General features: G+C 39.8%; 1 protein-coding gene across 2 annotated transcripts in view; it reads left to right on the plus strand.

The window, feature by feature from the left end:
- The window catches only part of CARMIL1 (capping protein regulator and myosin 1 linker 1), a 405,018-nt gene that overhangs the window by 245,380 nt on the left and 142,979 nt on the right, over positions 1 to 16,659 (plus strand). For both annotated transcript variants that reach the window (XM_077492299.1, XM_077492300.1), the window contains exons 14-16: positions 1,736 to 1,813; positions 5,907 to 5,983; positions 6,339 to 6,443. In XM_077492299.1, coding sequence (XP_077348425.1) covers positions 1,736 to 1,813; positions 5,907 to 5,983; positions 6,339 to 6,443 — 260 coding nt within the window. The remainder of the gene's footprint in view (positions 1 to 1,735; positions 1,814 to 5,906; positions 5,984 to 6,338; positions 6,444 to 16,659) is intronic.

The raw sequence follows: 16,659 nt of genomic DNA on the forward strand, positions 1-16,659 counted from the left end.
AGCACCTCAGTCTTGGCCTTCAGCATTTAGGTTTGCAAAAAGCTAGTGTCGAGACACTTATCCCCTGAGAATAGACAATGGCGTGAGTGTTTCTAAGTGGCATCTTCATTGCAGTGGGAAGTGGAAATTTGCATATGAATACAGGGGCTTTCGGGGAGCAGTGAGAATTTCAGGATGATGGAGGTACCAGCATCAAGTGCCTATTTTCCCACCAGCTGTTTGTTTCATATGTGAGAAATGTACTGTAATTTTGGGAATAACGTTAGAAATAATTTAAAGTGTGGTATTTTAGAAATAAGTTGTCTTATGTAATTCTCTGTGCCCAAACAGCGATAAGAAGCACATGTAGCTCTCATGTTCTTTTGATGTTGGTCCCAGAAGCTTCTTACCAGTTGCTTTGTAGCTGTGTTTGAATGCCTGAATATTATAATTTGCCATATGCATTTTACAAGAAGAGTTTACATAAATGATTAGTAATCTATTTAACATTAATGCTAATAAAAGAACATGACTACTGTGTTTTTTTTTTTTTTTTTTTTTTTTTTTTCACACCAATTTTCTGTGATAATTCTTTTGAAGGACTAGTTGTCAGTGGTAGGGTTTCACACTGTTCTTCCTGGTGTGTATAGTGCAAAAGTGACTAATGATTGGTAATTGTGTGGTTAAAACTTAACTCTGGGCAAGTTATTAATCTTTACCCATACTTCCTGTCCATAAAAACATTGCTTACATGAGTATTTCAATGATCTAGTTTCTTAGTAAAATACCTTGTAAAATTCAGTGACTTCGCTGTGTACTGGAAACCACAGCTATTTTCGGGCCATGGGTGGAGGTATTAGAGAATCCCCAATGTCACTTCCTTTACCTGTGCAGGGCAAATAACTACAATTCCTATGCATGGGATTTGTTGCCATCAGAGGCAGTGAATGTTGGCACGTTTGTTGACACTGCTCTGCCAGTCACAGCTTATTGGGCAGGATAGAGCCTGAGGCTGAAATGCCGACATCCTTCCTCTGCAGTCAGGATTGCCACTGGTAAAGGTAAACTACTGAGGGGATGTTGCAAGACTGGTGACCCAGGGCAGGGCTTGGACAAGGGGTGGTGCACAAGGAGATGGGGGGGGGGGGGGAAGATTTGTGTTGGGAATTTGGGGGGTAAGAACTGTTCTAGGAGGGCAAATTTGGGGAGGTGTGCTAGGGGTGACAATTTGTGTTTGGGAGGGGGGATGGGGGAAGAGAATTTGTGCTAGGAGGGGGATTTGGGGGGTTTGTGCTATAAAAGTAATATGGTAGAGGGGAAATATTTGGGGGGAGAGATTTGTGCTTGTAGGGATAATTGGGGGGTATTTGTGCTAGAAGGGGAAATTTGTGCTAGGGTGGGGAGGGGGATTTGGCGCAATTTTGTCTCAATTTTGCCCTGGGCTCTAGATAACCTTGTCCCGGCACTGACCCAGAGACAGAGTGGCACAGTGGCCTCCAGTCTTACAAAGAAGAAATAAGGGGATGGCAGTTTCACAGTGGCTGCAACAGTGGAGTAAACAAGAAGACCATATTAGTTTATGGTCAGAAATATGACTTTTAAAGATGCTTTAAAGATTTTGCCCAGAGTTCAGCTTTAATGTCACCCTCCACTACATAATGAATCTACTGTAAATCTATCTAAGTCTTGCTTTTATTTTGTCTGAAAAACATACATTATACAATGTAATCTTGTTCTCTTTTTTTTTTTTTCCTAGTACTTGTACAGCTTTTTGGCTCAGCCGAATGCTATTAAGTATTTGGATTTATCGAACACCGAGTGTTCTGTTGACATGGTAATCTTATATATTACTTGAATGTTCACCTAACAGTTACTTATTTTTGAGAAAATTATATTCTTAATGCATATCTAATATAGGATTATATTTGCACATTTCTACAACATATTTGCCTATGCAAAGGTTCCATATAGGAAGTTGCTTCTCAAAGCTGTAGGAGTGGAAATGCTGTACATTGAGGCAAGGGACTACTTAAAGTATATCTAAACCCTCACAAAAGAGCTTTTCATATCTTTGTATCTTTGCCTGCAGTATCTTTAAAAAAAATAAAAATAAAAACATCCCAGTCCCGCCACTTTCTATATGAGGGTGGTCATGTTGCCCTGCATACAGTGGCAGCATTGTCACCCTATGATGTGCTCCTGCTGTGGCTGCTTCCAGTTGTGGCCCTGTTCCAGCCTCCATACTGCCTACCCACTGCTATGATGCGGTTGGACATCAAGGAAGCAAAACAAGGGAACTGCTAAGCCTGACATTGGGGCACAGGGTGATGGGCAAGGATGACAATGCACTGCATACAGTGGCAGCATTTTCACCCTTTGATGTGCTGCAGCTGCTTTATCTTTGTTGCCCTGCTCCAGCCTCCATCCTGCCCTCCTCCTCTGTGATTGGCTGTAGAGGAATCGGGTACGTGATGCAAAAAGGGTGTGACAGAGGAACTGCTGAACCTGGCGCGGGGCACAGAATTTAAAACCAAAATAATAAATTCTACTTTACCCACTTCAGCTTTCTGCTCTGGGCCTGTTTGTGGCGCAGGGTATAATCTACCTGAATTCACAAAGTAGTTATGATATGTACTATTTTACTAACAAAGCAGGGAAAATACAGCCGTGCTATCTGAGTGTAGTAGATTAGTAATAAAACATAATTTATTAAAGCAGACAGACCTTCAGTCGTTTTTTTCAACTTTGCATCTATTAAATATTCTGCCCTTGTTGTTTGTACTTTGGATAGTAGAACATTTTTTTCTGCCAGTAAATACCTTATACAGCCCACTTCTTGTTTCTTGTCTGGTCATTAGCCTAGGCTTAAGACATAATGCACTGCTCTCTCTAACTCTCCTGAGAGTTTTCCAGGATGTGGGTGGGTGAGCCATAAGAGGGCTAGAGAGAGCTGCAGAGCAGGAGGTGTGCCTCCTGTGTGTCTGTATATCCAGGAAGTGAACAGGCAGCAGCTTCAGCTGCCCAGAGTTAAAATGGCTGCAGCCAGACTTAGTGGAGGGAGATTTCTGCAGCATATTTGGCAAGTACAGAATCACAGTATATATAAAATAATATGTAAAGAGTTTGGAGGGAAGCTTCACAAAGATGTTTATTACAAATTATGCAAGCAGACTGCAGTTCCTCTTTAAAAGACAAATGAGCAACTCACAAAAGTGGGATAAAAGTAGGCATATCATATATAGGGTCTTTCTCTGTCAACCAGAATCCGGATAACCATCGGATGCAGATGCCGCCGGCCACTCTGGTGGGTTCTAAGGTTTCAAGTCTGTGTAGCAGTTCTGCCTTTGTCAGTGGACGCGTGGAAAGGCCTGTTGGTCTCCCTTTCCAAAGTTCACCGATAGTTGCTAATTTGTCTTTTAACCCATTATATATGTACAACTTTTATATCTGGTCTTCCCTGCCTGCTCCCTAAGCACCACTGAATACTCCCTTTTTTCTACAGTTTTACACATGTCAAAGTTGCAAAACTGTGCTTAGGCAGGCATTAATAAAGGCATTGTACACATTCAAAGGTTTTTGTTTTAACTAGGTAAGTGTAGTTTTACTCCCCTTGTGTTGATTGTTTGCCTTACCTTGTAATGTTGGGCTCACATGTTGTGGCTGCGGTTTGTAGTGTTCTAGCTGATTGATCCCCCCTCTGTCCATATGTTCATTCACCTAGCGTGTCCCCATTTGCTAAAGGGAGAAGCATCTTCAGTTACACAGCGTCCAATCCATGCCTTTCAATTTTTTTCCATTTGGAACACTATTGTCGGATTGCTAATGTGATGAAAATCCATTTATTCCAGCATGGTGATCTCTCCGTTAATTGCTCTGCCTCCTTTGTCTGTGTCAGATCAAATTACTGTTTGGCTCTGACCTACACTAGTGCCAGACTGAGAGACCCAGGAAGTGTCAGTTCTTGACAGAGGTAATGTGGCTTATATTTTCTCATATCTTTTAAAGTGGATGTAAACCCAATTCATGAAATTTGAGCTGGGCACATATATCTGCAGTGTTTTATTATCTCTTTTCAAAGCACTATGTCCTGCAGCAGTCTCCTGGTCTGTTCCTCTGTTATCAGCCTGATAACTCCTGACAATTCTCCATCACATATGATAAAAGCAGCCCTAGTTTTGTGTTGGCGAGGATGCTATAAATAGATTAGCAGAGCCCTGAACTATTCAACAATCAGCTCTGAAAGCCGCTCCCTTTGAGGAGAGGGTGTGTGTGCCTTTCCTCCAATCAGCTGGCTTGGCAGTACTAACCAGGAAGAGAAAATCTCCTAACACAATCTGAACTTTCTAAACAGTATATAAAGCTGAAGACAGATATACTGTACATGTAAAACTTATGTAGGGAGATTTGTTTCTTCCCTGTGTTTCATCATGTGAGGCTGTTCACTTCACTGGATATATGTGAGGGTTTACATCCACTTCAAAGGAGAGGGGAGATGGGCTATAGTAGGTGGCACCAAGATCGCCCATGTATAAGAGGAGCTATGGATTTGGGCATCAGTTGTTTCTTCTACAATCCTTAAACAATTTATCAGTGATAGGAATGCTAGTAGTCCCTATGTAGGATAATATGTTATCAACTTGTATCAATTTTTATACAGTTATTTCTGATAAAAGTACTTGCTGTTAGGCTCCTTTCACACTACTGCGACTTCAAAATCACAAGAGTTTGTCGTGATTTTCCTGCGATTTCGCGGCCATGATTTTGACATGATTTCAGGGAGACTTGAGGTCTATGAACCTGAATTTGCATCAAAGTCGGACCAAAGTAGTGCAGGGGCTACTTTGAAGTCATCACGACTTGAAGTCATACTAATATGAATGGTTGTCATTGGAAATCATGGGGAACAACTTGTCATGCGAATTTGCAGTCCCAAGTTATACAAGTGTGAAAGGGACCTAAGTGTGGATTATAAGCAGCAGAATCACATTTTTTCAAAAAGATCTAATGCTCAGTAGAACTAAAAAGTACTATAGAGCACGGCAGGTATAACAGGCTTGCATTTTTTTTGTAATAAAAAAGAAATAAATAGTTTTCCCCTTATGTTTTCATATTTTCTACCCCGTAGGTGTTCACATCCTCTAGGTCCGCTGTGCTCACATTCAGCAGTGGCTGAGCATCACTTTAGTGTGGTGGCTAGGGTATAATGTGCTAGTGGTGTGACAATGCTGCAATTAAGTGGTCACCCTAGGAATGCAAGTTTCTCCAGCTAACACTTTTTAAGTAATTACAGCAACAGTTTGGGATAAAGGTTTTATGTAAATTAATAAAAACTGACCATGCACCCACTTCAGTGTTAAATGGTTTGTCTCAAGCCTTTAACTGCTATTTTTGCTGGAAAGCATGGTCTAAGGCTGCATTCACACCTGAGCGTAGCGTTTTCAAGCGTTTTTTGCGTCGTTTTTACCGCGATTTGCCGTGAATTTGTGCAGGGCAAAAGGTCACCAATGTTAAAAGAAGAAAAACGCCCAAATCAGCCCGATTCGCGCAACAAAAAAGGGTCCGAAACTTGTTTGAGCTTCAGGCGTAGGGCTTCATGCGACTTGGAGTGGAGATGTGAACCATCTCCATTGAGAATAATGGATTTTTTCCCCTCCAGCGTTTTGTAGCTTCAGGTGTCAAGCTACAAAACGCTCAGGTGTGAATGGGGTCTAATGAAGGATTTTAAAAATAACTGACTTACTGGCCAGATCAACAGGTGAAAATAAAGGGAAAAAATATTAATGCCACCACCACATCTAAGAATTGATGAGCTGCAATATAATATGTTTTTGTTTGGGGTACTACTCTTATTGCTGTCTTTAAGTGCAACATGTGTATGTATCTTTTGGTAGTTGCCTGATATTAACATTGTGATTGTTTCTGTTCAGGTATGTAGTGCACTCTTTCGTGGTGGCTTGCAGCACCTTGCTACCCTCAGTCTGTCCCGGACCATCTTTTCCCACAGGTAAGTTACATGCACCATGTACAGTTAATGGTTATGCTGCCTTTGCATATTTGTTATCTATGTAATTCTTCTTTTCAATACAATGTTAAAGTATGTGTATATACCTATTGTATGTTGAAGTACCATACATTTTTTGCAGTTTAAATAACTGATTTTCATCAGTTTTTATCAGATAATCTAATGTAGTCAGCTAGTGCCACCTGACCTTCTTTGTCATTTTGAGCTCCAGCATTTTTAATATGCCATATTCCGTTCCTTTTGGATTTCAAAAACATATGTGATGTTGTCATGGCTGTTAATGATTAATAGTAATTTATCTAACATTATCATACTAATGTAACCCTTTAATCAACAGGAAAGGGAAAGAAATCCACCCATCTTTTAAACAGTTCTTCAGCAGTTCTCTTGCTTTATCGCACATCAGTCTTTCTGGAACCAAGCTTTCTTCTGAGCCTCTAAAGTAAGTAGTTTGTTCTCAGTATTCGGATAACCTTAGGGGTCCATCTACTTTGTTGAATTTTAACGTATGTGTTGTAATGCACTAAAGCTCATGTATCGAACTTCCCAAAATAAAAATTGTGGTTTCATCTCCGTGCTGCAGTATACTGCATTTTATATAATTCGAGCTGTCCGTTCTTTTTTCACACTTTAATACATTGATAGGCCAGAAACGGAGAATGGCAGTGCACCAAAATGCACATTACATGCTATTAGGTGTGTTGGCAATGTATATTACGATCTCTGATCCATGCCCGTTAAGCCTAAATTCACCAAATTCTAAATTGCAAAAAAAGCATTGATGCACAAAGGAAATGCACATTGACGTATGACAGTGCACTTGCCTAATTCTACGAAAACTATTTATTCCTAAATATATTCCTAATTCAACATTCAGTCCATAATGTCCATATCCATAATCTCTTATCTTATCATATTTCATCAAATTTCCCTGGACAACCTCTATATAAGAAAGGTATATATTTTCTTTAATCATAGTTTCCTTTATTTGTATTCTCCATTCCCTTATTGTTGGGGGATGTGGTGAAATCCATTTTGATGCTACGAGCTTATAAGCCTGAAACAGATTTCTTACTATTGGTATAAAGGTACATTTCGGGGTCCTTGATTCATCTAACATACTCAAAAGGTATATACCTGGCTCCAACAGCATCTTCGCCCCAAAGATACCAGTAGGAGTAGAGACAACCCCCTGCCAATTTCAATGGAGTTTGGGGCATCGCCATAGCATATGTATTAAATTAGCCGGGCCCCCATTACATCTAGGGCATAGGGGTGTGTCTCTACGCTCCCATTTAAATAGCTTTTTGGGTATATGATAGGCCCTATGTAAAATAAACTAGTTTTTGTGTAGGGGATAAAGAGACCATGGGGACAGCTGACAATACCACTGCCCATTTATCATCTGATATAGGCTCCAGATCTCCCAATGTATGCTTGATGGTATGTCTATCAATTCTTGGAACTTATTATAAAGCATACTGTTTATTTGTGAAAATAGACCATATCTGGTATCCCTTTTATCCAGTAGTGATATTATTATGGATTTATTACATTTTAATTTGTGGGAATTTGGCACTTTCAATTATATTGGAAATTGTAGCTCCTGGTCTAGTCATTATTTTTTTAATTGCCTTTATATTACCCATTATCATACAGTTATGTATGAAGTGTGATCTAATGATGACGCTTGCCAAATTGGTAAGATGCTAAATGTTTGACCAATGATATCCTTGTACCTGTGCAGAATTATTTAACAAATTTTGAAGGATAGATTAAATAGATATGCTTATTTTTCCAGACCTAATAGACATGATGTCATAATATTGTCACAAGTTATAAAGCATTCAGTATGGTGGTAAAATGTCTTTGTGGGTTAGAGCTGCACAGTTGTTAAAAAAAAAAAAAAACGTGATCTCGATTCAACCTCTCTGACTATCTCTATTGCACAGTTTGCTGATTCTTTCATATAACAAGTGTAGAGACTTATCTGCTCTCTCAGCTGTCAAAAGAAAACATCTGGGCAGTCTGCCAAGTTTTTAATATGAAACATTGTAACTAAGCTTCCTTCTTAGATCAAAGGGATACACTTCTGTTTGTAAAGAAAAAAACTGTCAGTCTGCCAAGTTTTCAACAACATGTAAATGCAGGAAGTTTAAATCTTTTTCTGACTCTTCTTTCTTAAGTTAAAATCAATATTTTTTGCTAGAAAATTACTTGGAACCCCCAAATAGTGTATATATTAGCAGAGACCTTAGGGAATAAAATGGCAATTGCTGCAATATTTTATGTCGCACTGTATTTGCCCAGCGGTCTTTTAACCACTTTCAGACCGGACCATTTTGCTAGTCAATGACCAGAGGTCTTTTTACAATTTGGCACTGCGCTGCTTTAACTGGTAATTGCGCGGTCATGCAATGTTGTACCCAAACAAAATTTGCGTCCTTTTCTTCCCACAAATAGAGCTTTCTTTTGATGGTATTTGATTGCCTCTGCGATTTTATTTTTTGCGATATAAATGTAAAAAGATCGCAAATTTTGAAAAAAAATGATATTTTCTAATTTTGTTATTAGAAAAATCCAATAAACTCAATTTTAGTCATACATTTAGGCCAAAATGTATTCAGCCACATGTCTTTGGTAAAAAAAAAGTCAATAACTGTATATTTATTGGTTTGCGCAAAAGTTGTCACATCTACAATCTAAGGTACGTTTTCTGGAATTTACGCAGCTTTTAGTTTACGACTGCCTATCTCATTTCTTGAGGTGCTAAAATGGCAGGGCAGTACAAAACCCCCCCCAAATGACCCCATTTTGGAAAGTAGACCCCCTAAGGAAATTGATAAGTGGCATGTTGAGCCCATTGAATATTTTTTTTTTTTGCCTCAAGCGATTGAATAATGACAAAAAAAAAAAATTTTTTTTTTTTTTACACAAAGTTGTCACTAAATGATATATTGCTCACACATGCCATGGGCATATGTGAAATGAGACCCCAAAATAAATTCTGCTGCCTCTCCTGAGTACGGGGATACCACATGTGTGGGATTTTTTGGGAGCCTAGCCGCGTACGGGGCCCCGAAAGCCAAGAACCGCCTTCAGGTTTTCTAAGGGCGTAAATATTTGACTTCACTCCTCACTACCTATTACAGTTTTGAAGGCCATAAAATGCCAAGATGGCACAAAACCCCCACAAATGACCCCATTTTAGAAAGTAGACACCCCAAGCTATTTGCTGAGAGGCATGTTGAGTCCATGGAATATTTTATATTTTGCCACAAGTTGCGGGAAAATTACAAATGTGAAATGACACCCCAAAATAAATTCTGCTGCTTCTCCTGAGTACGGGGATACCACATATGTGGGACTTTTTGGGAGCCTGGCCGCGTACGGTGCCCCGAAAACCAAGCACCGCCTTCAGGCTTTCTAAGGGCGTTACAGTTTTGAAGGCCATAAAATGCCAAGATGGCACAAACCCCCCCAAATGACCCCATTTTGGAAAGTAGACACCCCTAAATTTAGGGGTACACTAGTGAGACTAGGTAATAAATGGCGGGTGCCCTGAAACTATAAAAAAATAACTAACCAACCAGCATCACCAGTAACAGTTATATGGTGATCACTGGTGAAAGGGTTAACTAGGGTGCAATCAGGGGGCTTTATGCGGTAGTATATGGGGGTCCCTGGCGCTATAAAAAGCTGCGGCGAACCTAAAATACCTACCTGCCTAACTAGCGTCACCTGTGACACTAATACAGCGATCAGAAAAACGATCGCTTATTAGGCTGGGTTCACACTGGAGCGATGCGGGAATGCCACGAATCCGCGGCGGGTTCCCGCATCGCATGCCTCCCGGCGGCAGTTCACACTGCCCTATGCGAACTGCTGGGAGTGTCAGTGAAATGTTAATGACACCCCCAGATCAGTTTGCATATCGCAGTGCGATCTGCAAACTCGGATCGCATGGTGTGAACACCCATGCGATCCGATTCTGCTGCGGACCAAAAAAAGGGTCCCGTGCGAATTTGCGGTGGGTGCGGCGGGTGAGGCGCGAATTCAGCCATACTATCTGTATGGCTGAACTCGAATCGCACAGAGATCAGATGTGATTTGCACTGCAGTGCGGTGCGAATCACATTCGTTCTCATAAACCGCTGCAATGTGAACCCAGCCTTAGTGACACTGGCGACGGGGGGTGATCACGGGGTTAAACCTTTATTGGGGGGGTTAGGGGGGTACATTAGAACTAAAGGGGGCTAACCCTAACTGCCCTAACAGTTATTACAGTCACAAATGACACCAATGCAAAAAAAAAAAAAAAAAAAAATGACATTGGTGTCACTGTGACTGGGGGGCAGGGGTAATTGGGTGGTGATCGGGGGGTGTGAGTGTGCCTGGCATGTTATACTGTGTAGTGTCGTGTTGGTGCAACTCACCGATCCTCTCTCCTCGGTGTCGGAACGAAAAATACCGACACGGAGGAGAGATTACATCACTTCCTCTCCTGTGTTTACATTACAGGAGAGGAAGTGATGTCACGGAGCATTTCCATTCGTCGGGAGCGATCGCGAGGGGGTGGCCATGAATGAATGGCCGCCCCCTCATCCCGGATCGCTCCCGAACGAATACCGACCGCCCATATGCCTGCCCGTGCCATTCTGTCGACGTATATCGTCGTGCGGCGGTCGGCAAGTGGTTAAACATAATTTTTTGGGGGAAAAAATACACTTTAATGAATTAAAAAAAAAAAAAAATGAAAACGCCACGAGAATCGTGATCTATCTTCTAAGCAAAAAAATTGGGATTCTCATTTTAGCCAGAATCATGCAGCTCTAGGGTATGGATAACCTGGAGAAAACTGAATTTTCTCTTAAATAGCTACTGTCATTGTGACTTTCCCATTGTAGAATTAAATTTTGATTACCAAATAGCCTAATTAGCTTTGTACGTTAGACATGTAATATACCAGGGGATGTATATGGATATTGTCTACCAATGGCAACTTGATACAAGGTATCAGCAAGTAGCAGCTGACAGAGCCCCCATAGGCAACTTGCTATATTTATCATGTGGTTTGAAATAGTGTCTGTATGCCTTAAAAGAAAGTTGTACCTTTTGATTAAAAAAAAAAAAATTAAGGGAAAGGGTGGGGCTCACATTCAAAATATTCTCGGGTATAAAAATAAAGGCTGTTTAGTCACACCAAGGTCAGCAGTTCAAAATTTCATTTCCTTACAGCAAAAATTACACAATAAAGACAGTAATATACATTGACAGCTGCATCTGCAGCTTTTGCAGAACCACATTTCAAGATCTATTACAGTAAAAACATGTTGGTTATTGTATTATTGATTTGTTTAAAAGAAATTCTGTTGGCTCAATTCTTATTCTCGGTTATGGTGTTGCCACACACAGTAAGGTTGTAATCTGCTATTATCAGTTTAGAACAGCTACGATAAGAAACGTTTTTAAAGTGGGAACCCAAGCAGGTTTACTATGCACACTCCCAAGGAGAACTGCAAACTGACATTCTGATGAACAATGCCCTTGGCATGTTTATTCCAAACTCTGGCAGACCAGCCTATGCAAGCATATTACCCCTACAGGAATACTCACCCTTCTTATGAGTGACAGTCAGTGTATTTGTTGCACATTATCAGTTGGCACATAATTGTCAGGCATGCATATTATTGGTACAAGATGTGTGCACCAAGAAAAAATGGCTGCACACCACAGCCAGTCCTTGTACCATTTATTGTGAAATCTTCAAACTCAGGTGACGCAACCTGGATAAAAAGAAGCTGGCACTGGTTGTGACACTTGTGTTTGAAGATTTCACAATATATGGTACAAGGACTGGTCATGGTCTGCAGCCATTTCTTCTTGGATTACATGTATAATGGAGGTGAGTCAGGGTGGGTACCAATGTGTGGAGTCCCTTGGGCTGATCTTCCTCATCTGAAGTGGCAGGTCTCCTCATTTCTCCTGTACATTTCCAAGAGCTGGAGAAACATGCATAGAATGAAATTTATTCATAAAGCGTCTTCTTACAAGGATTTCAAAAAACTCAAATTAATAAAACTGTGCTTTTCATCAAGGACTTGGTAGTACTTTGAATTGCAGTGAGCTACTGTAAGTAGGTAGGATATGGACTAAATGTTCAAAATAGGTGTCCATTTTCAACTTCTCCTTGAGCCAAAATCCTTGTCTGTAGGCTTAGCCCAAGATGAACAATGGACTAGTAAAAAAACTGATATAAAGTACCAAAATTTTTTTGAAATCACTATGAAGCACTAAAAAATCTGCACAGTAGCTTTCTTTTTAAACTCCCTTTCTGAGAGGTCTGATAAGGAATGGGTTACAGCTATGGTGACTTGTGTAAAGAGTAATGGCATTTTTTTTTGGGGGGGGGGGGGGGAAATGGCAAATAAAAAAATAATATAATCCATACAATTGCTCCATAAGTCATTGTAATTGAATGTTATGAAAAATAACCTTTCCTTTTTCAATTTGCAGAAAAAATTTCTGAAAAATTGAATATGGCAACCTGGAGGCGTTCCGTACTCAGATGGTGTACAGAATGCCTCCCAGAAATGTCATTGCAGAAATCTGCAACAAAGTTTGTTAAAATCCTTGAAATGTACATAGAGCAATCTCTTTGCACTTTAGCATTTTGAGTTGTTGTATTTGGACTCTAGTGCCCGCTGCTTTTTCTCAACACAGTTTGATTAATTATACTTAGCACAGTGTGAATCCTTGTTGGGGTTCCCCTTTTACTGTTTCTAATGTACATAGATCACCCACAGGGGAAATGTTCTTTTCTCAACAAAAGTGAAGTTACTCTTTAAAACTAATCTCCATGTTTCCTGTGGCTTAAAATAGTATGGACCAGGCTGGTCCTAAGAAAATATTTGTTACTACCAGCTACACTGGCTCTAAGCACTGTATGAACGGCATGTAACTTCAGCTGCATACAGTACACAGTGCTGGGTTCCAGCTCTGAGACAGAGACTTCAGTCTCATACCCAGAACAATATAGAGTTGGTCTCAGTGGTGCTCAGTCATACATAGGCAGCTTTGTATTCTGTGAATGAATACAAAGCTTGTTCTGATTGGCTGAGCTAGAGAAGTGGGCGGATTACTTGACCAACTTGACCAGTCAGAGGAAGCTATGTATTTATCCACAGAATATAAAGCTGCCTAGGAACGGCTGAGCGCCGCTCAAACCGACTCAGTTTTGTTCTGTGTGTGAGACAGGAAGTCTGTCACACAACCGGAACCTAACTGAAGCAACATACAGTTCATATAGTGATTAGAGCCAGTGCAACACTTGAATGAAATAGTTTGTTTGGACCAACTTAGTCCAAACACACTATTTAACCACTTCCTGAACGTCCTATCAGAAGTAGACGGCTCCCACCCGGCCGTATATGTGCATTGGCCGGGTGGGAGCCGTCTACTTCTGATAGGACGTTCAGGAACGTCCATCAGAAGGAGCGGGATCACGCGCGCGTGCTCGCGCAGCGGCGCGATCCCGATGCGCCCGTGTCACCCGGACACGGCGCATCTCAGATCGGCAGGAGGGCTCTCTGATTGGCCCTCCTGATCACATGACGGCCGTGTCCAATCACGGCCGTCATGTGATGTAAACAAACAGCCGGTTGCTAGGCAATCGGCTCCTCCTCTCCTCACACAGAAGTCATCGCTGAGCAGAGGAGAGCAGATCGCTGCAGCCGGCTGATGATCAGTGAGTATGAGCTGTTTTTTACAGCTTTTTACTCACTGATCAACAGACTAGTGTAATACACAACACACCACACAGTGTAAACACAGTCCCCACATATGTCCCCATAACACACATGTCCCCAAAACATACATGTCCCCAAATAATAAAAACACATGTCCCTAATAATAAAAACATGTCCCCCACATATGTCCCACTAAAATCACATGTTCCAATGATTATCTGCACACATATATACGTGATCACCTGCACACACATGTACATTTGCGTACATATGTCCGTGATCACACAAACCAATTATTATACACTTAACGGAATTTTTTTTACTAAAAACATGTAGTAGAATACATTTTGGCTTAAATTTATGACAAAATTTGATTTTATTGGATTTCTTTTAAAATAGAAAAAATAAAATATTGTTTTTTTTTTCCAAATTTCCGCTTTTTTGCGCTTATATGCGCTTATTAATACTGTAAACTAAAGCAGACTATCTGCAACAACATGGCTTTTTTACCATTTTCTTTTCTCTATATTTTATGGACTGGTTTCTCTTTATATCATCCAATACCTCAAAAATACACGAGGGAGGGCCTTTCCCATTAATTCAGTTTATAGCCACTTAGCAAAGCAAACAAGCTATTTAGTTGATGGCAAATTGAAGCCAAATTGTACTGGCAGTTTATAACGAGTATGAACAACAACAGTCATAGTTCAGTAATAAATTGTGCAAGACTGGGATACACTGAGATATTTGCAGATATTCCAGTATCCAATCTTTCCAACACATGCAAAGACCAGAGCCATTAATCGCACATTGAGGTCAACAACATCTACAAAAGATTCACAACACATTCTTATTTATATTAAAATAGGTTATCTATTGCTGTATGATCAAAGTGATTTACAAGAAAATACTGATGCATGTGTCTTCAGGTACTGGAGTATGTGTCTGTCAGTGCCATTGTACATATAACCTTATGGGTATGGCACTTTTATGTGCAGCTTTCTGGACCATGTAAAAGATGGAAGCAAATGCTTCTTTATATCTTAGGCTTCTTCTACTCTGCGCTGTTTGTACTACACAAGGGCAACCGTTTTTTTTAAAGATGGCTTCATATCTTTTACATATCACTGCTTCTTAACCAGTGGCCATCCGCCCTGTGGCAGTTTTACTGCTACATGGCAGCGGCTGTGTGGCAGATTGCATGATTACGGACTTCCGCCTGCAGTGGACTGTCACACCGGAAGCTGATCTGTGGGTGTCGGGCATTCGATGTCCTCCAGCACCCGCCGATCGTCGTTAAAACACAGAGAACCGAGATATACTGTACCTATGTAAACAAGGCATATCACAGTTTCGACAGGTAGAAGGGCTGTATTCTGTGTCTCTGCAAAGCAGGGAAAGCAGCAGCACACAGTGTACACAAAAACACTAGCTAGGCACACAGGTAACCCTTTGAGCGTCCTGGATGTTAACCCCTTCCCAGTCAGTGTCATTAGTACAGTGACAGTGCATATTTTTCGCACTGATTGCTGCGTTAGTGTGTCTGGTTCCAGGCAAATTGTCAATTGTCAGATTGTCTGCCACAATATCGCAGTCCCGCTATAATTTTCTGATCGCTGCCATTGCTAGTATAAAAATAAATAAAAATTCCATAAATATAGGTCATAGTAGAGTCTACGCTTGCGTAAACCAATCAATGTTTGTTAGGATTTTTTTACGGAAAAGATGTAGCAGAATACATATTGGCCTAAATTTATGAAAAAAAATATATATTTTTTTTTCCTTAGTTTTTTTTTCTTTTTTAATCACATGGATATGTTTTATAGCAGAAAGTGAAAATATATATATATATATATATATATATATATATATATATATATATATATATATATAATATGTGTGTGTGTGTGTGTGTGTGTATATATAATTTTTTTTTTTCCAAAATTGTCAGCCTTTTTTTGTTTATAGTGCAAAAAAAATGCAGTGGTGAGCAAATACCATCAAAAGAAAGCTCTATTTGTGGGGAAACTATGACATATCTGTTATTTGGGTACAGCATTGCTTTGCTGCGCAATTGTCAGTTAAACTACCACAGTGCCGTATCGCAAAAAATGGCCTTGTCATGAAGGGGGGAAAATCCTCCAGAGGTCAAAAGTGCTTATTATGGCCTTGGGTAAAACATTTTACTGACTTCAAACTAATAATTACTTTATTTTATGGGCCAGTGTCTCATATAAATATATAAATAAAAGTTATTACCTATTGTGTGGCTGTGCGAATTTAATTTCCATAAGCAATTTTTGTGAATTCTAATAGTATATTTTCCATCTTGGGTATAATCTCATTAAAAAAAAATAATACATTCCAGAAAGAACAAATATACCTACGGTACATATTTGGAGCTGTGTTAAAAGTTAGCATGTAATTGAATTTATAGTTGGCTTATTTGCATAGGCATCTTCTTCCAGCAGTAATTGCACAACTAAATGACCGTTACAGTTACAAAGATTATCACAGCTTCAAGAAACCAAGCCTGATCTTTGGCGCCCTCAATTATTCTGATTCATATTGAATCCTTTTTATAAAGCAATAGCACAGCTAAGTCCAAATGTACCAATGAGAGATCGAGGTCTTTTCATTTTAGTACCATTTTGCCGCATTTGTCAGCATAAAAAAAGACTACAAAAAATCATTATAATATGAATAGTATGTTTATACTGTACTGTAATACACAGTGGAGCATCATCAGAGAGGCATGGCAATATAAATGAAACTAAATTTTTTTTTGTTTTTTATGGTTTTCTGAATGCCAATTAAAAGGGATAGGTCACCAGAATGTTACAGAATTAAAAATGATTTTATGATCTATAGCAAAAGGAATAGTATTGAATTAATGATATGATGAGAACG

This window comes from Lithobates pipiens, unplaced genomic scaffold (genome assembly GCF_037356315.1).
Source record: "Lithobates pipiens isolate NorthernLeopardFrog02 unplaced genomic scaffold, aLitPip1_a1.2 Scaffold_19, whole genome shotgun sequence".
Taxonomy (NCBI): domain Eukaryota; kingdom Metazoa; phylum Chordata; class Amphibia; order Anura; family Ranidae; genus Lithobates; species Lithobates pipiens.